Source organism: Panthera uncia, assembly GCF_023721935.1.
Source record: "Panthera uncia isolate 11264 chromosome B3 unlocalized genomic scaffold, Puncia_PCG_1.0 HiC_scaffold_1, whole genome shotgun sequence".
Classification (NCBI taxonomy): domain Eukaryota; kingdom Metazoa; phylum Chordata; class Mammalia; order Carnivora; family Felidae; genus Panthera; species Panthera uncia.
The window spans coordinates 85,388,697-85,415,186 of record NW_026057582.1 but is presented as its reverse complement, the minus strand read 5'-3'; the positions used below and the strand labels follow the sequence as shown (position 1 = coordinate 85,415,186).

At 40.2% G+C, this 26,490-nt stretch overlaps 2 protein-coding genes and 1 pseudogene across 4 annotated transcripts; 2 read left to right on the top strand and 1 right to left on the bottom strand.

Annotated features, from left to right (window-relative positions):
* ADAL (adenosine deaminase like) lies at nucleotides 1-23,677 on the bottom strand. 3 transcript variants are annotated; one of them, XM_049613490.1, is made up of 11 exons: nucleotides 23,594-23,677; nucleotides 17,309-17,534; nucleotides 16,913-17,043; nucleotides 16,139-16,199; nucleotides 11,739-11,826; nucleotides 8,885-8,966; nucleotides 6,620-6,746; nucleotides 5,453-5,533; nucleotides 3,417-3,555; nucleotides 790-890; nucleotides 1-234 (listed from the first exon to the last, which is right to left on the bottom strand). In XM_049613490.1, exons 2-11 carry the CDS (start codon nucleotides 17,372-17,374, stop codon nucleotides 40-42), a joined length of 1,071 nt encoding a protein of 356 aa, XP_049469447.1. In that variant the 5' UTR covers nucleotides 17,375-17,534; nucleotides 23,594-23,677; the 3' UTR covers nucleotides 1-39. The 3 variants fall into 3 exon arrangements, with proteins under 3 accessions (XP_049469447.1, XP_049469449.1, XP_049469448.1); XM_049613492.1 differs by having other exon boundaries at nucleotides 23,620-23,677; XM_049613491.1 differs by lacking the exon at nucleotides 23,594-23,677 and adding an exon at nucleotides 23,256-23,415.
* Nucleotides 23,633-26,490, top strand: LCMT2 (leucine carboxyl methyltransferase 2). Its single transcript, XM_049613488.1, has one exon. The coding sequence runs from the start codon at nucleotides 23,633-23,635 to the stop codon at nucleotides 25,688-25,690; it is 2,058 nt and encodes a 685-aa protein (XP_049469445.1). The 3' UTR covers nucleotides 25,691-26,490.
* On the top strand, nucleotides 26,124-26,232 carry LOC125910432 (uncharacterized; annotated as a pseudogene).

Genomic DNA, 26,490 nt, shown 5'->3' with positions numbered 1-26,490 from the left:
TTGCAGCACATAGTCAAAAGTAGTTTATTTCACTGCAGCTTAAAAATGTAACACTCTGGGTTTCAGATGATTCCACTTCCTCCTCAGTTCAGACCTGGTGCTGTCAGAAGCAAAGATGTAGTTGATGGATTCATAAGACAAATCCCACACTTGAGACTGGGTCAAATTAAATGTTTCAGCAGCCAGCTGGTACTCTTGAGAAAGGTGTGTTGCAAAAACACCCTTATCATCGGTCTGCCAAAAAACAAAACAAAACAAAACCAAGAAGTTTTAAAATGAACAAGAAAATAATTTTTTAAAAAACTTTTGTTTACACTCTATTTTCCTAATATTTACCATGCTTCTTTTAAGAGCCTAAATAGGCCTATAAATGCATTCATGCATATCTATAACGAAATAGGCTTATTTGTCCTTTTTAAAACAAACACTATAAACACCAGAGTAGTGGCTCTCAACCATGGCTGCATATTAAAAATCACCTAGGAAGCTTTTAAAATGTATCTGTGTACAGGACTCACCCCAGATCAAATAAAACAGAATCTCAAGGGATGGTATTGGGCATCAGTATTTTTTTTATGTTCCCTTGGGTACTATCCAGGACCCTTTCCCATAGAGCCAAACCTGAGTTCCCTTGGCCCTCTGCAGCCCCTCCTGCCCTGATCCCCTCTTACTCTTCTACTTGGGTGCTACCCTCAGGCATGCAAGGCATTCAGCTAGGGGTGAATGTCTGACCTAATGCACCTCTGGAACTAAAATGGAGCAAAGTACTTCAAAAAAAAATAACCTTACACAGATCACAGAAGGATGGGCAATGCTGTACCAGAATCCAAAATGATGCTGATCGTAAGACGGAACCGTCTGACTTTTGATGTTTGAGGTCAAACAGAGTTCTAGATGAAAGGAGGAAAAAGTCTCTTATTAAAAGCAGATTAGTAGACTCACTCATCAGTGTTCATCAAGCAGACACATGAGAAATCTTTCCAAAGTATGCTAATTTTCAGTAGTTCATGAGTTTACAAAATTGACCTTATGTGTGAAAATTCGTAGTTCAAATAGTGTAGTTGTGTGGAAATATATGCTGCAACTTACGGCAGCAACTGTACCAGGCAGGGAACTCCTACCCCTCCACAGCCATGTGGAAATGGAGTAGGAAGAGGAAAGTAAAAGGCAGTCAGTCACCTTGGAGAAAGCAGGGAAGTAGGATGAAGGAACTGTTCTTCTTTTTTTTTTTTTTAAGTTTATTTATTTATTTTGAGAGAGAGAGAGAGTGCAACTAGGGGACAGGTAGAGAGAGAGGGACTAAGAGAGAGAATCCCAAGAAGGCTCTATGCCGTCAGCGCAGAGCCAGGTGTGGGGCTCAAACTCACAAACTGTGAGCTCATGACGTAACCCGAAATCTTGGACACAACTGACTGAGCCACTCAGGCGCCCCTGATGAAGGAATTTTTGAAGGGTTGCTGCACTTGTTCCTCATCTTACAGTAGAGGCTAAGACAAAATGGTAGCACTGCTTGAGGGCTATAGCATTAAAAAAGCCAAGAGCAGAAATGAACTTCAAGAAAATCTCTAAGCTTCTTTATTCAGACAACTGTCTATTCACTGTCGGCTGCAAGTAAGTCCATCTTAAGAATGACACCTAGAGGTGCCTGGGTGGCTCTGTTGGTTGAGCGCCAACTTTGGCTCAGGTCATGATCTCACAGTTTGTGGGTTCAAGCCCCAAATCGGGTTCTGTGCTATCAGCTCAGAGCCTGGAGGCTGCTTCGGATTCTGTGTCTCCCTATCTCTCTGCACCCCCGCTTGTGCTCTCTCTCTAAAATAAATAAACATTAAAAAAAAAAAAAAAAAAAGAATGACTTCTATTATTAGCAAATTCCTGCCTTGACACACTGTACCCAGCTACCCCAGCCAGAGCAGAAATACTTCACTGACTTGACTGATGGTGACTGCTGAGTAGGGTAAGGCAGCCTCCCACTCAGTCCAAGGGATAGCCACTTGCTCCCTCACTCTGCTGGGTGCAGAGCTGGGCCACCACACGAAGATCACTAAGCAAGTGGTTTCCATTTTCTCTACTTTTATGGATGTTTAAAAATGTCCTTATGGGGCGCCTGGGTGGCTCAGTTGATTAAGGGTCCGAGTTCAGCTCAGGTCATGATCTTACGGTTCATGGGTTCAAGCCCTGCTCTGGTCTCTGTGCTGACAGCTCGAAGCCTAGAGCCTGTTCCAGATTCTGTGTCTCCTCTCTCTGCCCCTCCCCTGCTCACGCTCTGTCTCTCTCTTGCTCTCTCAAAATAAATAAAGATTAAAAAAAATTTTTTAACATCCTTAGTAAAAAAAAAAAAAACTTATTAATTGCTGAAAACTCTTATCAGTAATTACAAAACACACACCCACATGTTTTTGCCAATTGATCAATTTGCAAATTTAGCAAGTTGGTAAGTTAGTAAAATAGTTTTCAGCCAACTGCTTTTTTTCCCTCTAGAGAAAAGGCCTTTCCTGACCATCCAATTGAAAGTGGTTATCTCATTACTATTATACCAAACTGTTTAACTTTCTTCAAAGAACTTAACACTGACATTTTCTTGTGTAACTGTTTACTGCCTCTCTTACCTATGCTAGAATATAAGTTCCTTGAGAAAGAAATCTTGCCTGTATTGTTTACTGCTCTCTTCCCAGCAATTTGAACAGTGACTAGAAAAGAGTAGGCACTTCATAAATACTTGTTGTTAAATAAAAGCAACTCCAGGGATACAGATGTAGACAAACAAGTATGTAATAGTCAACACTCATATAAAAATTGGACTTGGAATCATCCATAATTCTTAACTTTTATTTTTTATTTTTTTTTTAATGTTTATTTATTTTTGAGACACAGAGAGACAGAGCATGAACAGGGGAGGGTCAGAGAGAGAGGGAGACACAGAATCTGAAGCAGGCTTCAGGCTCTGAGCTGTCAGCACAGAGCCCGACGCGGGGCTCGAACTCACAGACCATGAGATCATGACCTGAGGCGAAGTCGGACGCATAACCGACTGAGCCACCCAGGCGCCCCTTTAATTCTTAATTTTTAAATAAATGTCACATATTTTCATAACACATATTAATTTGGTTAAAGTCGTTTAAAAATACTAGATGACCCTTATTCCTTCAATATAATACTGAGTTTCCGGAACTAGGGAATGTAGCAGTGAACAAGACAAAGGCCCTGCTTTCATGGAGCTTATATTCTAATGGAAGGTAGTAAAACTTTCTGTTATTTAAATGAGGCTCAGGAAGCACATGCACCATGCAACTTTTTATTTCTAAATGACACTTACATATTTAGAACAGTACTCCTCTACATTTGGGTTGCATGCAACCTGGTGGCTGGGGACAAAGGCACAGAGTGTTGTCTGGAGGACCTAAAGCCCTAAGCCTTACCCAGTGGTATCTGGTGTTGCCTCACAAAATCTACCAGTTCCAGCGATCCTCCCTCAGAGGAGTTGAGAAACGTCCCATGCCCAATTCTGTCGGGAAGTAGATCCAGAAGTAATTGTGTTTCTTTTTTTTGGTTTGGAATCTCAAAGAGAGAGAGAGAGAGAGAGAATGAATAACCTTTCCAGTGGTTCTCCAAAGTACTTTTTTTTCTACAGCCAGCTACTCTGTCCCTCAAAGAAGATAATGCTGACACTCTGGAAAGCTGAACTACTTGAACCTTCCCAGCTCTCTTCTTTGCCTTTATCTTTCATTTCCCAATATTCTTCTAGATTCACTTCAATGACAATAATATAGTTAACAGCAAAGGTAATAACAACAAACACAGACCTGCTCTGCGCCTTTTCACATAAATTCTCCTTTAAACCTCACAAGAATCTTACAAAATATTAACATGAAGAAATTAAAGTTCAGAGAAAGTAATAGGATCAATGTGGGAGCAGAACTGAAATGGGAAAGTGGACCTTCCATTTTTAATTTTTTTCCTTCTACATTACACCTCTCTATACTTGGATTTTCTTCAGATACACCTAACTTTTGCAGTTAAAACATAAAGCTGGTTTTTTGGGGTTTTTTTTTTTTTGTCTTTTTTTTTTTGGTCTAAGGTCATGGAGCTCTGACTTTAGGGCTCAGATGTGCATGTTTTATTTTGACAAAGCTAGACATTCCCCAACTACCATGAAAAGGTCTAGCTGTGCTCTTTATCTGCTGGATAGCCTAAAATACAAATGACCATAACATGTTGAAATGTTTTATTTTTTTATTAAAAAAATTTTTTTTTGAAATGAAATGTTTTATATCCAATGGATCAAACAAGAAAAGCAACAGAGACTAAGGTAATGAGAAGGTTCTGATGCAGTTGCCCAAAACCAGAGATAACCAGTCACAGTAAAACATCCTGGCTGTTCCATTATATTGACCTGTAGCTAAAAATCAGACATCAGTTAGGTCAGCTAGAGGCTAACCTATGAGTGAGAGAGGTTTTTGATCAGACTGTGGAAACACAGATCCTAGATTTTAAGTTCTGCCACTAGATTACTGACTCTTTGCTTATAGAAATGAAAAACATCAGTATTGACAAGAAGCTCTAATTTTTGCCTCAAATCACAATGCTATTCAACCTTTATATATTACTGAACCTAATACAATAAACCTGTGAGATAAGTAGCTTAAGTATTATTTCCTGCACTCAAGACAATAAACCCCAAACTCATCAAGTTGTATACAATAATTATGTACAGCTTTTGTATGAAGAAAGAAAGAAAGAAAGAAAGAAAGAAAAAAGGGAGGAAAGGAAGGGAGGAAAGGAAGGGAGGGAAGGAGGGAAGGAAGGAAGGAAGGAAGGAAGGAAGGAAGGAAGGAAGAAAAATTGGTAGAAGTGCTGAGGTACAAAGTAAATCCATCTGTAAAATGGGGGAAAGTGTAGTAGACACCCTTCTTTGCCTCACAGGGATGTGCTTATGAAAGTGACTATTCTCCCATCATTATCTGTACATTGTCTGTCATTGTGCTCATGTTGCCAAGGAGCTGAGGCCCAATGAAGGGCACCTGATCTTCTGATAAGCCTTATAAAATAATGATGAGTTACTTCCTTTCTTACTAGTGTATGTCATACATTCAGGTCCCTTATCCTACAAAGACAAGTGAGATGAACTGGTGCTTTTCTCAGTGTCTGGCCAATGACAAGCCTGATGATGAAAATTTATGCATTTTCTCTAGTAAGATGTCATTAAGCTGCTTTAATAACACAGCTGTAGTGCAAGTCAACAGCCACCCCCAGGAACCACAAAGACATAAAAACAGTAACATGAGGGACTAAAGAAAGTCATGCCTTTACCATTATAATTTACATTTTAAAACATTTCTATGTTCCTCCTCTAAAAAAATGTTTTTCCAAGGCAGGTTTACTTTTAGCCATTTACAAATGATTATTATTTTCATTGTAATCTACCTTCTCAGCCTAATTTTACACTATTATTTACCTCTGAAAGGTGCAATGCCAACTTCAGACCTGCTTTTTTAGCTTCTAAAAGAGGTTCCAAGAAGTCTTTTGCTTGTCCTACCTTGAAGATAAAAGTTAAAACAAAGATTCATTAACATTTTAGGCAAGCTAAAGAATTGGGTACTCTGTCTCAGTAAACAAAGGAATAAAAATAATGGCAAGAAAAAATGGCAGATTGATTCATTTGAAAATTTCATTCATAAAGCACCTATAATGTGCTAGACACCTTAGGGAATACAAAGCTGGCAAAGACACAATCCCTGCCCTCAAGAATGTTAAGTCTCGTGAACCTGAGGTCAGTCAGCCAAGCTAGGTAGGGAGGTCACCAAATTTTATTTCTGAAAGGAAATCTAGATATCTAGCACTAAGGAGGAGAACTCACCTGATTCAGGAACCTGGATGATTAGAGCAAAGAAAGCTTCTACCAAATAGATGAATGAAACAAGAGCAGAATAATCCAGGTTTAGACAAAGCCATAAGAACCAGTTTCCTGGGACTCCCTAAGTTCAATGGTTTTTAGTTAGAGGCAATTCTGCCACCACAGGGGACATTTGGAAATATCTAGAAACATTTCTGGTTGTCACAACTAGGAAGGTGCTTCTGGCATCTAGTGGATAGAGAGACCAGGGATGCTACTAAACACCCTGCAATACACAGACATCCTCCCAAGACAAAGAATCATTTGGCCCAGAATGTCAATAGTGCCACAGGTTAGACATTGTTCTTGAATTTGACATTCAAGAAGCTGTAGGCCAGCCTCTCTCAACTGGGGGTTCTATGAGATAATTAAGCCCTAGTCATAATGAAGTATTAATTAAGCATTAAACATGCATTGTATGTAATAAATTAACTTCTCTCCTATGCATATAGAAAGATACTGGGTAGCATCTTTAGAAGAATGGAGAAAATAATCATATTGCCATGCTAATCATTTTCTTTTTTCTGTTTTAGAGGCCTAATTCTTTCCCAGAGTCCTCGTTGAGAACAGTTGCTACAGACATGATGGTCATCCAGGGCAGAATAGGTCTTCATCCACACTGAGAGTCTGCTGGACCTCTGGAAAATGCAGGATGCTCCAAGCTAATCCTTACCCCACAAACTGATTCTACCTTCCAGAAATAAAATGCATTTAGGAAAAGTAGCTTACAGTAGGGTCTCCACTGAGGTCAAGGCCAAGAACTGTATCCTCAGTAGAGAGACAGAACTCTTCAGCAAGTTTAACAGTCTCCTTGGCCACTGAAGGGCCACCTCTTCTGTCGATTGCTATCAAATACCTTTAATATAAGAAAAACAGTTGAAAACAAATATGGTGCAGATAAAAAAGACAACTCTGAGTATAGCCAGGGAGGTATAGCAGGCTACATGTGAAAGTTAGTTACTAGGAAAGGTATAGCCTGACTGACAGGACAGCTTACTTTGCCAGAAGGCAAGAGACATAAATTCCTAAATAGCACCAAACACCTAGTTAGTATTCATATTTCTAAATGTCTCATGTTTTTGTTGTTGTTGTTGTTCATGTATTTTTTAGTTTTTTTGATTCAGAATTCAACAAAAGTCCAAGTATTATGTTGGTCAATGTATCCCAAGACTCTTTTAATCTAGAGGCAATCCCTTCACGCCCCACCTTACCCCTTCTCCATACCCCACACACCACCTCTTTTTTTGAATTTATTTGTTGAAGAAACCAGGTGCTTTGTCCTATAAAGCTTCCCACAATATGTATTTTGCTGAATGAATTCCTGTGTTGCTAACCTGTTCTCCCGTCTCTTATATTTCCTATAAATTGAAAATTAAATCTAGTCTACAGGATTGATCAGATTCAATTTTTTGGCAAGAGTATTTCATAGATGGTGGCATGTTCCTTCATCAGGAAGCTTAGATCCATTATTTCATTAAGTGTTACAAAAATAGTAATATTCTAATTCTAACACATATTCAACAGCTGATACAAATGCATTCTTCGTATGTTAGCTTGCATCTAACACCCAAAGAACCCCTGTTAATATTGCATAATTTTCCTCCAGCATTTATTGATTTATCAATTTTTTACACACATACAAAAATAAATTCCCCCAGCATTTATTTATTTACAAAATTTGGGTCAACTATATATAAAATGCAGTCTTTTTTTTTTAACTTAACGATTTCTCCTGCCATTAAATAATGTTAGAAAACAACATAAATCATATGAACATAACAAAATATAACTGTCTTCTGATTGCTGAATGTTTAAGGAATTTTTCCAATTTTTGTTATAAATAACACTATAATAAAGAATCTTACATATAAATCAATTTATTTCCTTAGGAAAACATCTCTAGAAGTGGGATACTGGGTCAGAGGGAAAGATTTTTATACATCTGAATACATATTGCTCTTTAAAGAAGTTTTATTTATTACATATGCTCACTAGCAGTGTGTAAGTTCACAATTGGTTATTACCCTTTTTGGGGAGGGCCTACTGAAATGGCATTGTAATATTTCTTTTTAAAACTGTCTGATTAGTGAGATTAAACAGTTCCCTATACATTTACTGGCCATTTGTAAGTCTTCTTTTCTGAATTCTCTTGTCTTTTACCTGCTTTTTTTGGAGGGGAGGGGATGGTGTTAGTCTAGTTAAGGTTAATTTGGAGAGATTTTGTAGCCAGAAACTATACAGGTAGCTTTCTTCCTTCAAGGATTTATGGAGCCCTGATTATGTCACCTCTGTTCTAAGTACTGGAGGGGTAGTGGAGAATCAAAAGAAAAGATTCCTACCGTCATGAATTTACACTCTAGTGGGTATATATGTACAAATAAAACAAGACAGTGCTTGCTTCAGCAGCACATATACAAATAAAACAAGATAATTTCTGGTCCTGTTAAGAAGAATGCCAGAAAGGAAATAAATGGGGTTACTAGAGGATTTGGGGGGCACTTTAGATAATGTGGTCAAGGAAGGCCCCTCTGAGCAAGTGACAAACAAATGGAGAAGTGAATAATGAAAAGCCAGCCATGCAAGGATATGGCAGAAGTGTGTTCTAGTACAAAGGTGTTGAGGTGGGATAGTCTTGGTCTATCTGAGGAACAGACAGCAAACCAGCATGTAATAACCAGTGGTCCAGATAAGGCTGTTGAAGAGAGGCAACCGGATCACATGGGACCTTATTGGCCACAATAAGAATTCTGATTTTAGTGGAGGCAATAGGAAGCCATACTTCTCTAGAGCAACAGTACTCAGAATTTTACTGCCACATGAATAAATTAGAGTTGCATTCTCAACTTTGAGCAATAGAGTTCTTGACTCTTTTTTTCTAAGGTAAAATCAGTTACCGTTTGATATATAAAATTCTGTTACACTCATGATCAAAATAACAACATTTTCACATTCTAGTTTTTAAAACAGTGACCACTAAGGTACAATGCTGCTTACCTAACATCGATGTCTATGTTTTCTTGTTTGGACTGTTTAATACCCTCAAGTACAGATTCCACATAAGTCTTTTTAGTCATTCCTGGAGAGGACATAAAGAAAATATTTGTAAAGAGATCATCAACTATTTCATCCTTCAACATTAGCATCCCTCTAAGAATAATTACATTTTTACTTTATGTTGTGACAGGGTATGATTAAAGATGAGTTAAAACATGGCCCTTACAGGTACTTTTTTTTGTAAATACTAATTATGCTTTTTAAATGTTTATTTATTTTGAAAGAGAGAGAGAGCCAGAGTAGGGGAGGGGGAAAGAGAGACGGAAATAGAGAATCCCAAGCAGCCTCTGCACTGCCAGTGTGGAGGCTGATGCAGGGCTCAAACCCACACACCGTGAGATCATGACCCGAGCGGAAACCAGGAGTTGGACGCTTAACCGACTGAGCCGCCCAGGTGACGACCCTTAATAAAAATTTTTTAAATGAAGTACTAAAAAAACTGAAATGAAAAAAAAAAAAAGACATACAAAATAAAGCCCTTTAAAAATTTTCTTAGAATAAAAATAAATAAATGTTAAAATTAAATAAAAATTTTCTTAGATTCAACAGACATAAAACTACTCTCACAGAGGCACCTGGCTGGCTTAGTGGGTAGAGCATGAGACTCTTGATCTGAGGGTCATGAGTTCAAGCCCCATGTTGGGCATGGAGCTACTTAAAAAAAATTTAAACAGGGGCACCTGGGTGGCTCAGTCAGTTAAGCATCCACCTCTTGGTTTCAGCTCAGGTCATGATCTCACAGTTTCGTGGGTGTTGAGTCCAGCATCAAGCTCAGCACTGTTGGTGTGGAGCCTGCTTGGGGTTCTCTCTCTCTCTGCCCCTCCCCTACTTTCTCTCTCTCTTAAAAATTAAAAAAAAATTTTTTTTAAATAAACAAACAACTACTCTCACAAATTGCTATGAAAATTTGAAGTGCTGTTCTACAAACACAAGAACAAGCCCTTTCTAAAGGCCTGTCCTTAAAATAACAAAACCATTTTTCTCTATTAGCAGAATGTTTTCCTGCTGGTCCAGAAAAAAATCCCCTCTTGGGCTCTCACCTCAATCCTGGTCAGGCTCGATGTTTCCAGTCTAGGCACTAGAGCAGTTCTTCCAGTTTTGGGTGCAAAAGCCCTCCTCTTCTGAGGGGCTCTGAAAGAACACTCTCCAGAACAACTTCCTCTAAAATATTCTCATACCCCAATCATAAAATACTTATTTTTGATGAAAAATCTCTAATAAATTTTTTTCTAATTTTTTTTTAACGTTTATTTATTTTTGAGACAGAGAGAGACACAGCATGAACGGGGGAGGGGCAGAGAGAGAGGGAAACACAGAATCGGAAGGAGGCTCCAGGCTCTGAGCCATCAGCCCAGAGCCTGACGCCGGGCTCGAACTCGTGGACCGCGAGATTGTGACCTGAGCTGAAGTCGGACGCTTAACCGACTGAGCCACCTAGGCGCCCCACTAATAAATTTTTTTAAGTTTATTTATTGTTGAGAGGGGCAGAGAGAGAGGGACAGAGAGAGTCCCAAGTAGGCTCCATGTTGTCAGTGCAGAGCCCACTGCAGGGCTCAATGAGGGGCTCGTTCTTACGACCCTGAGATCTGAGATCATGGCCTGGGGAAATATCAAGAGTCAGACGCCCAACTGACTGAGCCACACAGACACCCCAGAAAATCTCTAATAAAGCACAGAAAATTATAAAGAAAAAAAGTAAGAGTTAACCTGTAATCCCACCAATCAGAGATAACCACTGTCTTTGTTTTTCTAAGTATACATACGTGTTTTTTTTTAATAGATGAGATGCTACTAGGTATATGTGTATCCAGTTCAGTTGTTTAGCACTATTCTGAGCTTAGGCCCAAGTCTTTAAAGTATCCTTGCAAATATTTTTAATGGTTGTCTAATATTCCATTAACCCTTATTTACCCATTCCCCACTATTGTATTTTAGGCTAACATCCCGTTTTGAATCTCCATTCAAAGAGCAAACTAGCTCTAATAAGTGGCAGGTTTCTTCTCTCCTTCCCTTCCACTATCCTCACCATCATAACTTGGAACTGATTCTGCAATTTAAAAATGCAAGGTAAGAATTTTCTGCTTGTCGCACCTCAATATTTACATTATGTAGTTTTAAAATGTTTACCCTCTGAGTGATCGGGCTACACGTCAGGGCACAAGATGACCTGACAGGGCATTTTCAGGTCACACACAACATATTACGAGGGACCCAATGACACTACATAATATCTCTCAATGTTGTCCTTATGAAAAGAGGGTCCCAGGAATTCAGACCACACCACATTCAGATCCACTCATCTCCATGAAAAGAGGTTTTACCACCTTATTGCTACTTGCTCCTGGCCTATCAGTGTCCGAGAAGTGACTGAAAAATCTTCATTTCTGGGACCGTCATAAAACATGAGTCTGCATCGACTCAAGTGGCACTGTCTCAAGTGCCCTTGATGCAAGGACTGAGATTTAGCCTCTCTCTCTCTCTTTTTTTTTTTTTTTTAGCCTCTCTTTAAAACAATGTAACTATAAGGAGCAAGTATCCTTTTCTCAGAGTGAGAAAAACAAATAAGAACAAACAAATTTTTTGCAGGTTTTCTTATTTCCCTTAAACAGATAATCCCTGATCTGATTTTAACTTAATACCTCACTCATTAATAATGTACATCATAAGATTTGGACTGTTAACTCCTTAACAGTGTAAAAGTAAATGCTTCATATTCCCAAACTTATAAACACTTGAATCATCAAAGCATGCAGGAAAAAAAAAGTACATTTGCCAAGAAGCAATTAAATTCTACCTGTAGCATCTTCTCTTCTGGGTGTGCTCCTTAGTTCCAGGTACTTGACACCATCATTTGCAAATTCTTTAATGACATCTTTTGTCACCTGACAATTAAGGCAATGGACACAATATTGATAACGTTAGTGTAAGGGTCCCAACAAAAACGTTGGTGTAATGTCCCAACACATGCTACAGCTTTATCACATGCATTAAACTTGATTTGCAAAAAATGTTGGAAGTCTCTCATGCAGTCAAGATGACCTGCTTTGTCATACCCTTGCGGGAGACTGACCGAACTGTAACACTTCCTACAGCTCCCCTCACAGCACTCATTCTCACATTAAATCCAAATATACACATCATGCACACCTTTCTGCTCTTTTCTCTTTAGCATTTCTCCATTTCCTAGTGTTCACAACAGCAGTTGATAAAACAGAGAAATAAGGCAAAACTAAAACTACCTATGAGTGCATAGTACTAGGGAGGTACATATGTAAATAAATGGCAGGGCACCTGGGTGGCTCAGTCAGTTGAGCATCCAACTTTGCCTCATTTCATGATCTTGTGGTTCATGAGTTAGAGCTCTGTGTCAGGCTCTGAGCTGACAGCTCAGAGCCTGGAGCCTACTTCGGATTCTGTGTCTCCCTCTCTCTCTCTCTTCCCCTTCCCTGTTTGCGCTCTCTTTCTCTCTCTCAAAAATAAACATTAAAAAAAAGAAAGAAGTGGCTAAAACGATTAGGTATTACTGAATCACCATTTAAAGCCATGGCTTAATGTTCTTATTCAAGTTATTTAGGAATAAGTTGTACTTTTCAAGAATTTCTTCAGGCAGGATTAAATCTGCCCCAAAAGTACTAAGAAAAATTTCTCTTTGGCAAAGAAAATGGGTGATAAATATGCGTAAAATGGTATCCACGTTAGCACAAATTTCAACAATCCAAAAATGGTTAAATGACCAGGGCAAATGATATCAAAAGGATAAACTCATTTTTTCCTTCTCTGCCATCAATCCTAAAAATACCAAATCTAGAAGAAAAAAGGACCAGGTTGGAAATGCTGTGACAACCAGCTCTAGTTAGTCCTTGCAGTTGGTACCCTAATCTTAACCCGCTTCAACTACAAGCACATAGGCATGCAAGGGCAGTGTCCTGGCAAAGGAATAAAGGTTGGCTGATTATGTAGACAGCGCCTAACAAGGTGGCACTACTTTGGTAGATTCACTGTGATCCAAGGTCTGGGCTTCATCTGGTTTTGCGCGTGTGTATTTAAAGCCAAAAAGGAATTTATTATAATATAAATATACAAAGCTCAGATTCAGCATGTCTGGAAAATCAGCCTCAAAAAGCATTCAAAATCAGGTGACACTCCTAGACCAAGCAAGATACCATTGTTTCTTCCACCACTAAGCATGACCCTGTAGCTTCTGTATGATCATCACAGGTACTGGACCCCATGGCACTGCTGCCCCCAAAACTCCATGTTGCTGCCAATGCCACTACCAGAATGTGGGCCTCATCTACACAGACCAAGGAGCTTGCATCTTGTCAGTGGCTCCAGAACTGAACAGACCCACAGAGGCCAACCCACTCTATCCCAGCTCACATGTAGCTAATGCAGAAGCCTACTTGCTAATGTATGCATTGACAATGAGGGTGGAGGTGAGGGTATGAAGTGGTGGTCCTCACTGACTGAGACCACATCTACTATCCAAGTACTCTTTCTTGGTTTCTTGAGGTACCTGTGAAACTAACTAAAACAGAAGGACACTGACAAGCACAGAATGAGAGCAATGAAATGATTTATCTAGGCCATGTTGAGGCCTGTGGAATCATCCCTATTCATGTTCAATAGTACTTCCCTGGAGTCCACAACTGTGTCTGCCAGATTCAGGCCTTTCTGCTCCATGCAGCAACAGGTACTGAGGACAACTCTTTTTCAAGCTCCTTCTTCAGATACGACACAACACAGTTAAGTTTCTGCTTACTCTAAGGATGGTGTAAGACTGCATCTCTTGAATGAGAAAGAATACGGGTTCTAGGTGCACCTGGGCGGCTTAGTCGGTTAAGCATCTGACTTTAGCTCAGGTCCTGATCTCAGTTTGTGAGTTCGAGCCCCGCGTCGGGCTCTGTACTGACAGTGCGGAGCCTGGAGCCCCCTTGGAGTTCTGTGTCTCCCTCTCTCTCTGCCCCTCTCCCGCTGACGCTCTGTCTCTCTCTCTCTCTCTCAAAAATAAATAAACATTAAAACATTAAAAAAAAAAAAAAAAGAACACAGGCTCTGGAACCAGACAGTCAATTCCTCCACTTATTCTGTGAGTGACCTTGAACAAGTTACCTTTAACCTACTTAAGCCTCAGGGGTTTTTTTTTGTTTTTTGTTTTTTTTTCCACCTGCAAAAAGGGAACAGTAAAAATACCTACCTCAGAAAGTAGTCTTGGATGTAGTGTCTGGCACATCAATCACGTTCCAATCCTTTTTCTCTTTGAGATTACACCCAGGTTACCTTGCCTGGACTATTAAGTGATCCCACACACTTGATCCCACATTTACAAACAATCTCTCCACATACTCCCGTACAGCGTTCATTTATTATATGTAAATGTTACTAATTTCACTCTTGGCGTCCTCCTTCAGAACCACCTAAAGTTATTCATTCTAGTACCACTAAATCAAATCATAGAATCTTAATTCCTCACCTTGCTTTTTTTTTTCATTTCAAATTTTATTTAAATTCTAGTTAGCATACAGTGCAATATTGGTTTCAGGAGAATTCAGTGATTTATCACTTACATACAACACCCAGTGCTCATCATAACAAGTGCACTCCTTAGTACCCATTCCCCACCTAACCCACCCCCCACCTCCCTCCCTTCATCAATACTCAGTTTGTTCTCTATTTCCAAAAGTTAAGGTTAGTTTCCCTCTCTCCTTTTTTTCCTTTTTCCCTCCATATGTTCACCTGTTTTGTTTCTTAATTTGCACACATGAATGAAATCATATGGTATTTGTTTTTCTCTGACTTATTTCGCTTAGCATAATATTCTCTACCTCCATCCACATTGTTGCAAATGGCAAGATTTCATTTTTTTTTTTTGATGGCTGTGAAATATTCCATTGTGTATATATACCATATCTTCTTTAATCCATTCATCAGTCGATGGACATTTGGGCTCTTTCTATAGTTTGGCTATTGTTGATAAAGTTGCCAAAAACACTGGGGTGCATGTACCCCTTCAAATCTGTATTTTTGTATCCTTTGGCCTTATCTCATTTTAAGAAAGCTTTTTAACAACTTTGAAAGGAATTAAATAACGAACATGGGATTATTATAGCCAGAATGTTAAGCTCTTCAAATCCAAAATTTCATGAGTTTTGCTCTGTTACAATCAACAACAGAAAGTGAAACATTCCCAGCAGTATTCAACGCTATTGAGTGGCTGATCAGACAATGCTCCTTTGGGTTCCTATAAATCCCTGTGTATATCTCTAACACACAGATTACCTCATTATATTGGATTTATCTACTTATGGGTCTGTCTCTCCAACCTAAATATAAATTCCTCACGGGCAGGAACCATGTCCATCTATCTTCATACCCCCCAGTCTTTCGCAGAGTGCCTAGAACATTGCGGACACTCAATCAACTTCTGTTGAGCTAAACTTTTAGAGTTAACTCTCCTTCAAAAGATGATTACTTATAGTTATCATGAGGAGCAGTCTCAGCCAGCCAAGGAAAATTCTTTCTTGACCAGTCAGAAGTTAGTTCTCCAAAAACACAGGTTATACTTCTTAATCTGCAATTTTTTTTCTAATGGTTAAGAACACTGGTAGGATTTACTTTTCTCCATTTACAAAGAGTACATTTTAAAATGCCATCCTGGTCAGACAATGATACAAAAGCCAGTCTTCTGTATCAGGCTCTAATATCACAGAGCTTCAGATAAGAGAACACAATGGTGTCCTCTAGTCCTTCATCCCCAGAGGGAAGGCACACTTTCTCTAGGGATTAATCAGTCATTCAATCTCTAAGTACTTCTTGAACTTTACTGTCTATACTGCGCACCTAGGCAGTTAAAAGTATCTCAAGCAATACAGATAAAGCCTTATCAAGAAAATGGCCAGATATGGTCAAATATTTCATATGGTAAGTAATATATGGAAAACAGGACAGGATCTTATCCTCCATTTTATCCTGTATGTAACAGAAAATGATGATCTTGGTTCTTTTATCTTTTTCAATGAATGTAGTCTTTTGATATTAGTTCTTGGCAAATGTCAGATGTTGGTTTTGAAAACAGTTGCCATAAAAAAGCAGAAAGCATTTCTCATTTGATTCTTGATCAAAGCAAGTAACACCAGAAGTGCACGAATTACTTAATAGTTTTTAAACCACTCTAAAAATTGCTTCATTTCTCACCATTAGAATATCTTCAGGGCTAGTAGTAAGCTGATGAATAATGTGAAACATCTGGAAACATCTGCAACATGAAAAGTTTTAACATACTCTAATCATCAAAAACTCGTCACTCAAGACAAACCCATTACGTTGAATTAATATATTTTAGGCTAATACTAATTATACATCTATAAAGAATTACAGACTAAGTTTTTCAAAAATTATACTGATCTGGAAGGATAATCAAATGACTAAAAATAAAACATTATTTTTAAGCGGGCAACAGTAGCTTCCCTTCGCCACACCTCCTACCCTCTGCTGATAACAGCAAACAGGGAGACAAGTCAATAAGCCTATATTTTTAAGTCTAAAGAATATTCCAGGGGCACCTGAGTGGCTCGGTCAGTTAAGTGTCTGACTCTTGATTTCGGCTCAGGTTATGATCTCATGGTTCATAAGACTGAGCCCCCATCATGTGGAGCCTGCTTGGGATTCTCTGTCTCTCTCTCTCTCTCTGCTCCTCCCCCGCTCTCTCTCTCTCAAAATAAATAAGCTTTAAAAAAAGAAAGAAAGAATATTTCAATATAGTACAACTTTACAAACAACCTAAATCACTAAAAATACTGTCAACAGTCTGACAGCTGGAAAAAAATTCTGTATGTCAAGTTATACCCTCCATACCAAATGGCTACACATTTCTAAACTACAAAAATCTGGATTCTTACATACTATTTACAATCTCAAAACAATAAAAGAGAAAAAAAAGAAGTATGTCCACAACCTCCCCAAACTCACTCTTCTAAAGTTCTTTTCTTTCCCTTGTCAATCATAGTCATCTGATCGTGGATTTTAAGATCTGGCTTCTTGGCTATCAATTTCTTCATGGTATTAGAACTAATGGATCCATTCAAGTGAGCATGAAGTTCCTAAAAACAAGAGAATACAATCAGTAAAAACTTCTCAAGTATCAACTAGATTCATAGCATCATACCAGGTACTTGATGTTTGTATTCTGTACCAGGTAAACTACCTACCAGATGTAGCTACATGACTCTTATAGTTTACAAAGTTTAAATTCTACCTATAAAATTTACTTCTCTTTGTGAAAACAACAACAACAACAACAACAACAACAACACAGATGTCCGTATAATTAGTAACCACTCCAGAATTCTGTGGCTGAATTCTCACCACTTTAGGTAATTCTGAATAAAAAGCTGTCTTCCATGGTTGCTGGTGTTCTTCTGCTTCCATCATGGTGTAGTAGAAAAAGATCTTTCTCCAAATACTCTCGTTCTTGTTATAAACAGTACAATGTACTTTTGTAAGTTCTGTGGTCTTGAATTCCTTCAGATTGTTTTATGTCCATACATTTTGATAAGATAAACTGTATATGTAGCTCTGGACTCAGCTTCACCTATGTAAACAAATGTGAACATTTTCAGGTGTTGACATAAAAGCAAAGAAACAGAATTTTGCCACTTTATTCCTTAAAAGATGAAAACCCTGGGGCGCGTGGGTGGCTCAGTCAGTTAAGTGTCCAACTTCAGTTCAGGTCATGATCTTGCAGTTGGTGGGTCTGAGCTCCACATCGGGTTCTGTGCTGACAGCTCAGAGCCTGGAGTCTGCTTCAAATTCTGTCTCTCTCTCTCTCTCTCTCTCTCTGCCCCTCCCTTGCTTGTGCTCTGCCTCTCTCTCTCTCAAAAATGAAATAAACATTAAAAAAATTTTTTTAAAAAGATGAAAACCCCTTCAATGCTAATTTAAGCAAACTAACAATCTGAACTAGAAATAAGAAAATGCCTCAAACTGGTAGAGGTGAATTAAAATCTGAAATTTACTAAGGTGGGGTGCCTGGGTGGCTCGGTCAGTTAGGCGTCAGACTCTTGATTTTGGTTTGGGTCGTGATCTCACAGTTCATGGGTTTGGGCTCCACGCTGATGGTGCAGAGCCTGCCTGGGATTCTCTCTCCTTCTCTCTGCCCCTTTCCTGCTTGCTCTCTCTCTCAAAATAAAAAAATTAAAAAATAAAGGAATTTAGTAAGGTATTGAGTATTCCTTACCTATTAGAACTTTCTATGAAACTACTTCTAAAAGTAGAAATTTATAAAGCCTATTTTGGGTAAAAGTTTATGTTTTTGAGCTGCTTAAAAAATATAAAGGAAGAGGGGCAACTGCGTGGCTCAGTTGGTTAAGCATCCAACTCTTGGTTTCAGCTCAGGTCATGATCTCATGGTTTCCTGAGTTTGAGCCCTGCATTGGGCTCTGTGCTGACAGTGAGGAGCCTACTTGGGATATTCTCATTCATTCTCTCTCTCTCCCCCCCTCCTCTTTCTCTCTCTCTCTCTCCTTGCCACTTCCTCACTCATGCTGTCTCTCTCTTAAAAATAACATAACATAACATAAAAGGAAGAGCAGAGGAACTGGAGTCACATGTACCTAGATTAATTCTTATAGTTCTGCCATCTAGTAGCTGTATGGCCTTCATTACTTAGTTTCAGTTTTCTTATTTATAAAAATGGGATACAAATGCAGAGTAGCTCTTAGGATTAATAATCTACTTTCCCTCTACTACTGTCCCATATAATCCAGTGACTACCTTTAAATCAGCACTTTGTCACACTGTATCTCAATCACTGACTTACTTGTCTTTCTTTCTCACCAGATTATGAACTTCAGAAGAAACAGGCCTATAGCTTATTTTACCTCCCTAGAACCTAGGACAATGCTTAGCACATTGTAGATGATAAATAAATCTTCATTTCCCTTCACCTCTGAAGGTGGCTTATAAATTAAAATTTCAAATGAAATTTAGTGATTTTCAGAATAGACAACCTGACCCTCTGGGTTCTCACATCTTAATGATGATGATATTGATAAGACGAATAGTTTCCATTCAGACCCTACCAGGTAAGTAGCAAGTGCTTTTACTATTACTTTTAATTTTCCCAACAACCTTGCAAAATAAATTTGCCACATTACAAATCAAGTTGATACTGAGAGGCGTTAAATAAGTTACCACAAGGGGCGCCTGGGTGGCTCAGTTGGTTAAGCGATCGACTTCGGCTCAGGTCATGATCTCGTGGTCCATGAGTTCGGGAGTCCCGCGTCAGGCTCTGTGCTGACAGCTCAGAGCCTGGAGCCTGTTTCAGATTCTGTGTCTCCCTCTCTCTCTGACCCTCCCCCATTCATGCTCTGTTTCTCTCTGTCTCAAAAATAAATAAATATTAAAAAAAAATTAAAAAAAAAAAAAGAAGTTACCACAATATTAAAATGGTCAATAAACAATAGCCAAAGTATGGAAAGAGCCCAAATGTCCATTGACTGATGGATAAAGAAGATGTAGTGTGTGTATACACACACACACGCACACACACACACACACACACACACACACACAATGGAATATTACTTGGTGATCAAAAAGAATGAAATCTTGCCATTTACAACATGGATAGAACTACAGTGTATTATGCTAAGTGAAGTAAGTCAGAGAAAGACAAATATCACATTATTTCACTCTTAAGTGGAATTTAAGATACAAAACAGATGAACATAAGGGGAGGGAAGCAAAAATAATATAAAAACAGAGAGGGAGATAAACCATACATATACCTGGGTGGAAAGGATACATAGAAGTCTTAAGAAAGTGGGTTGGAAATGGCAAATGTCAAGGGAGACAATTTCACTTTTATTTACCATACACAGTTTTGTTCAATTTGAAGGTTTCACAACAAGCATGTTAATACTTGATTGCTTTCTAAAATAATTTTAATAAATGAAAAATTTGAATAACAAATTAGATAGTTTACTAATAATTTAAAAAATTAAATAGTTAATAAATTAATTTTAAGTAATTATAAAATAATTAAATAATTTTTAAAACTTGCAAAACAATTTTATTATTATGAATTGTGAGAGGGAAGAACTTTTATGTTTAGACAACAGAACAACAACCTAAAAAAGCACTTAGGACATTTTTCACAGAGGGCTGATAATCTGACAGGTGGCTAGCCTTTCATATACATTTTTAATCCTCTAGGATTGATTTTATTGACTGGTCAATCCTCTAGGATTGGCTCTAGGACCCTGATTTTATTTTGTGCTACATTCAAGCCACCCTCCAGATTGAGCTTTAACTCATTGTAAATTTACTGACCCACTGGCTACAATGTTAACCTGAGGAAATGTGAAAGCCACCAAAAAGCACAATCTTTACACACTGAAAATATTGTTGTTTTCAGGTGCTTGGCTGGCTCAGTCTGAAAAGCATGAAACTCTTGATTTTGGGGTTGTGAATTTAAGCCCCACATTGGGGATAGGGATTACTAAAAAAAATAAACTTAAAAAAATAAAATAAAAAACCTGTTTCACTGATCCATGCCTAAGATACTGCCGTCAACAATACCATGCCCTGTCACATTCTACCTTTCTGGGCTAGGTGTGGCATGGGCCAGAAGAAGCTGGGATGGGAGTGAGTAGCCAAAAGGCAACACATTGAGTTAAGATCTTTCTACATTTGTATTACATTTCATCAAGTTACCAAGATCAGAACCAAGTCTCCTGTCTCCCAGAGAATATTTTTCACACCAAAAAAATAAAAAATAAAAAAAAAAGGGAAGTCATAATAATAAAGACATTTGTTACTATTTATTAAGTACTTATCATGAGCCAAACACTCTGCTAAGTTTCTTAGGTGGTTATTTTACTTAATCCTCACAACAATCCATGAGATATTATCATCCTCATTTTACATGAGAATAAACAGATTAAAAAATAATAACCGGAAAACAATTGTAAGGTACCCAAATCACAAATTTGGCTGCATTGTCTTTTTTCCTGAATCACTTTTCTTGATCTGTTCTTTATCAAAAAAGTACTGTTTCTAATGTATCACATATATTTTACTAACTTATAATAATATACTTCTACAGTACTGTATACATATTTTAAAGTCCCACAATTCTTTTTTTTTTTCTCTTTGGCCGTCAATCAAATCTGAGACAACTCAGAAAGCAGCACTTACTCTTCTTATTTTATTTTATTTAAAAAAAAATTTTTTTAACGTTTATTTATTTTTGAGACAGAGAGAGACAGAGCGTGAACGGGGGAGGGTCAGAGAGAGGGAGACACAGAATCTGAAACAGGCTCCAGGCTCCGAGCTGTCAGCACAGAGCCTGACACGGGCCTCGAACTCACGGACCGTGAGATCATGACCTGAACCTAAGTGGGCCGCTTAACCGACTGAGCGCCCCTACTCTTCTTATTTTAGAGATGAGGCTCCCACAGCCGAGCAAGCTCAGGGGAGCTCCCATTGCCATCAGAGGCAATTCCAAACACTTGAAGCACCCCTCCCCGCGCTCCCCCCGCCCCCCGCCACCAATCCCCTCACAATGAACTAACAACCCAGCTGCCAGCTTTTGAGAGGTAACAGAAGCCATCAGGTATGGATTCCCTCTATCTCTCTCTGCCTTCACCTACACCTATACTTATCTGTATCTGTGCACTTTCTTCTCTCATAAGTCAGAGATAAAGGATTCATTCTTCTGTCCTCAACATCAATTTGTGCCCTAAATCCCATTCCCTCCTAGCTATTTCAAGTCATTACTCCACTAGTTAATCTCACTTTTCTGTTCCTCCAACCTCTCTCTCCACTGGCTAATTTCCGTCAGGGAACCAACACGCAGGTACATTATTTGCTTCCACCTAAGAAACAGGCAAACAAAACCGTTCTTTCATCCCATATCCCTCTTTACTGCCTTGTCTTTCCTTAAATTCTAAGCTAAGGTCCTTGAAAGCATAATATAGACTGGCTGCCTCCATTTACTTATCTACCATTCACTGAAACATAAACTCTGCCCTTTCTGCTCCACAGAAATTGCTCTCCCTAAAGTCATTAGAAGCTCTTCCACACCAAATCGAAAGACACTTTTCAATGACCGAAACTTTATCCTGACTCAAACTTCTGAGTTCCAGTATCCAAATCCAAATCAGCTGAACTCCTAAACTCTTGCTCTTAATCATTCTGCCACATTGCTTCAAGGTCACCACAGTGACAGTAATCCTGATTTCCTTCTCCCCTCAGCCCCTGCAGTCAGTCACCAAATCCCAATTAAGAAATTATAAATCTCCCAAATATCTCTGGAAGCAGTTTCCTACTGGTGATGACTTCCAAACACCCAACTTAGAAACTCGATGGTTTTTTTTTTTTTAATTTTTAATGTTTATTTATTTTTGAGAGAGCGAGCACGAGCAGGGGAGGGGCAGAAAGAGAGGGAGACACAGAATCCGAAGCAGGCTCTAGGCTCCGCCTGAAGCGGGGATGGAACCCATGAACCATGAGATCAGGACCCGAGCCTACGTCCGACACTCAACCGACTAGGCCACCCAGGCACTCCTTCCATGGTTATTTTATACACCGAACAAGTCTCAGACCATTTCAGAGAGAATAATCACCTCTCTTCTGTGATTCCCTCTTCTGTGGATATATTCAACACCACCCTAGAATCAGAGACTTTCAGAAGTGGAGGGGAATGTAATTTTATAACTGAGAACAGAGGGGCGCTTAGGTGGCTTAGTCGGTTGGGCGCCCTACTCGGCTCAAGTCATGATCACTGTCCACGGCTTCGAGCCCCGCATCAGGCTCTGTGCTGGCCGCTAAGAGCCTGACGCCTGTTCCAGACTGTGTGTCTCCCTCTCTCTGCCCCTCCCCTGCTCACGCTCTGCCTCTGTCTCTCTCAAAAGTAAATAAACATTAAAAACAAAAAAAAACCTTTATAACTGAGAAACAGAGGCTGAGTGGCTTACTTATTGTCAGCTTTGCACAGAGCCGGGAATACAGGTGAATTAACAGTATATGTCTGTGGGGAAACATTTATTAGATGAATCACAACCTCTGTAAAAAATTTTTCATTTTGCGCCTGGCCTCACTGACTTGTTTTCAGATTTAAATGGGATCTGTTTTTAAACTATTAAAGCATTACATAAATTAGTAAGTACTAGTAGTTAGCATCTGAGAAACGACCCCTTCTCCTTGCCCCCCAAGGTCAGAGGTTCTAACCCTGCTGTGCCCCTACCAAATTACTCAATGCTGACCCTGCCAACCAAGGAGGTCTGGTTGTCAGTCCTCACAGACTCACCCCTTAAAGATTCTTGTCAACAGTTGAGACAGCTATGAGGACTTAGCTAAATTTCCCCCTCAGACGTAAAGGCTTGTAGAAAAGCGCTTTCCGGACACAGTCCACATGCCTACAATAAGCCACAGCGGTAAGCCTTCCCCAAAAATGCAGACGCAGAAAATCCGTAAAAAAATCAGACAGTCGAATTTTAGCACAAGCGACACCCTCCTCAATTCTGATTGGTGCGGTGCGTTCTTCACGGAAGTGACGCGCACACACGCGGAAGGGGAGTCACGGAAAAGCTCTCTCCGGACAGAAGTCCCCGCAGTGGGTATTAACAGAACGAAAGAGCAGCTCACCACCGTGACGGAGCGCTGCTCCTTACCCTCTTCTTGGCCATGGGCCCGCGGAGCCGCGAGCGTCGGGCGGGGGCAGTACAGAGCACTAACGACAGCAGCGCCCTCAGCAAGAGTTCCCTGGCCACGCACGGGTACGTGCACGACCCCTTTGCAGCGTTGCTCGTTCCAGGGACCGTACGCCGCGCGCCGCTCATCCACCGCGGCTACTACGTCCGCGCACGCGCCGTGGGGCACTGCGTGCGCGCCTTCCTGGAACGGACGTGCGCGGCCCCCGGCGCGCCTCGGGCACAGATAGTGTCGTTGGGAGCTGGCTCCGATTCTCTGTATTTTCGCCTGAAAAGTGAGGGCCGCCTGGCCGAGGCTGCAGTCTGGGAGGTAGACTTTCCGGACGTGGCCCGGCGCAAAGCGGAAAGGATTCGAGATACGCCGGAACTGTGCGCGTTAACTGGGCCTTTCCAGAACGGGGACCCCGCGTCAGCACTGTGCTTTGAGAGTTTGGACTACCGCCTCCTGGGCCTGGACCTGCGACAGCTCCCGCGATTGGATCAGGCCCTGGCCGCCGCGGGCCTCCACGCAGCCGCGCCCACTCTGCTCCTAGCAGAGGCAGTGCTGACCTACCTCGACCCGGACGAGGCCGCGGCCCTCATCGCCTGGGCAGCCCAACGTTTTCCTGATGCTCTTTTCGTAATCTACGAGCAGATGAGACCGCACGATGCGTTTGGCCAGTTCATGCAGCAGCATTTTCGGCAGCTTAATTCTCCCCTTCATGGCCTGGACCGCTTTCCCGACGTGCAGGCCCAGCAGCATCGCTTCCTTCAGGCTGGCTGGACTGCCTGCAGTGCCATGGACATGAATAAATTCTATCGCTGCTTTCTCCCCCCAGAAGAATGCCAGCGAGTGGAAAATCTTGAACCTTTTGATGAGTTTGAGGAGTGGCATCTGAAGTGCGCCCACTATTTCATTTTGGCCGCTTTTAGAGGAGATGCTCTCACCCAAACTCTGGTGTTTCCACCCTCAGAGGCGTTTCCTCGAGTAGATCCTGATTCTCCATCAGGAGTCTTGCCTGCCAGTGTAGTCACCAGTGACAACCAGGGCCCAAACCTTAGGAGATATGGGCACGCTTCTGTCCTTTTGAGCCCAAGCATTATTCTTAGTGCAGGAGGATTTGGAGAACAAGAGGGGCGGCATTGCCGAGTGAGCAAGTTTCACTTGCTGTCAAGACATTGTGACTTTGAATGGAAAGGCAACCAAATACGCAGTTGTGAGACTGGAGCCCAGTGGGATGGGCGCCTTTATCACACCATGACAAGACTTTCAGATACTCAGGTTCTGGTTCTGGGAGGGAGACTGTCCCCAGTAACTCCAGCCTTGGGGATTCTACAACTTGGTGTCTGTAAGAGTGAGGATAATAGCACTGGGGACCTAAATGTAACAGTAACAAAGGCTGGCCCAGAAGATTCCATGTTGTCATGTTGGCGGCATTCAACAACAGAAGTGTCCTGTAACAATCAGAAGTATTTGTTTGTGTATGGGGGTCGAAGTGTGGTGAAACCTGTTCTAAGTGACTGGCATTTCCTACATATGGGGACAATGGCCTGGGTCAGTATCCCAGTGAAGGGGGAAGCACCTGAAGGTCGGCATTCACATAGTGCCTGCAGCTGGCAAGGGGGAGCCCTTATTGCTGGAGGTCTGGGTGCTTCTGAGGAGCCACTGAGCTCTGTACTCTTTTTAAAACCAATTTCTTGTGGATTCCTGTGGGAATCAATAGTCATCCAGCCCCCCATTACTCCAAGGTATTCACACACAGCTCATGTGCTCAACGGGAAGCTTCTACTGGTTGGTGGGGTTTGGATTCATTCCTCCTCAATTCCTGGGGTGACTGTAATTGATTTGACTACAGGGTTGAGCTCTGAGTATCAAATTGACACAACATGTGTGCCATGGCCATTAATGTTACACAATCATTCCAGCATCCTACTTCCTGAAGAGCAACAGCTCCTGCTCCTTGGAGGTGGTGGGAACTGCTTTTCTTTTGGCACCTACTTCAACCCCCATGCAGTGACATTAGACCTTTCTTCCTTAAGTGCTGGACAGTAGGACTGGACTTTTGAAATATTCAAGAATCACTGAAGTACACAATAAAGGTTTCCACAAATAGGATTTGACTGTGGCTATACACACTACAACTCTTTCCTTCCCCATCATTTTCTTCTCTTTAGCACTACTATCCAGTGCAGAAAGTGAAACAGGTTGTTAAAACACATACCAACATTCAGAGAGATGGTACAAAAATAAAACATAAGTAGGCCTGTCCAAAGAGAATGACCATACAGTCCTAGAATAGGAATTGGGGAGCCTTTGGATCCCTATGTGTCTAGTTGATTGGTTTTCCTCATCTAAGTTTATCCATTTATTGTGTTACAATGACCTTCAGCCTAAGTCAAGTGAAAAATTTCCCACTCAGGCTTTGTGATTTGAAATGCTATTTTGAAAAAGTTTAACACAGATTCTTGGTAAAAATACAAGGTTGATACTCTGGTTTCAGATTACATAAATCTTTTGCCTTTTCCTAAAGATTTCCATGGAGAAGTACAGAAATGAGTTTTTACCCAATTTTTGAGGCCTTGTTTTTATGATGCTACCTTAAAAAAAATACAAGGTTGAATGTCACTGAAGGGACATGGTTTGATTTCATTCTTCATGTATGAAATCGGAAGTGAACCCAGTTACAGTTGGATTAAAGCATTGTGCCATTTAGTGCAACAGAGAACTCTGGGATAGCTTTTAATAAGACATTTGTAGGACTTTATTGAAAAATATGCTTTTAATTTTTTTTGCCACTTGTTCCATTTTTTTAGATTTATTCATACTAATAAACCAGACATTTTATGCCTCAA

Bases quoted from the DNA above. Each gene is read 5' to 3' on its own strand.
- ADAL (XM_049613490.1), bottom strand. From the start codon at position 17,374: ATGATGGAAGCAGAAGAACACCAGCAACCATGGAAGACAGCTTTTTAT. The intron at 11,827-16,138 runs GTGAGAAATGAA...CTTAATTGTCAG, and splicing joins GCCCTGAAGATATTCTAATG to GTGACAAAAGATGTCATTAA. The intron at 235-789 runs GTAAGGTTATTT...GTTTTTTGGCAG, and splicing joins CCCATCCTTCTGTGATCTGT to ACCGATGATAAGGGTGTTTT.
- LCMT2 (XM_049613488.1), top strand. From the start codon at position 23,633: ATGGGCCCGCGGAGCCGCGAGCGTCGGGCGGGGGCAGTACAGAGCACT.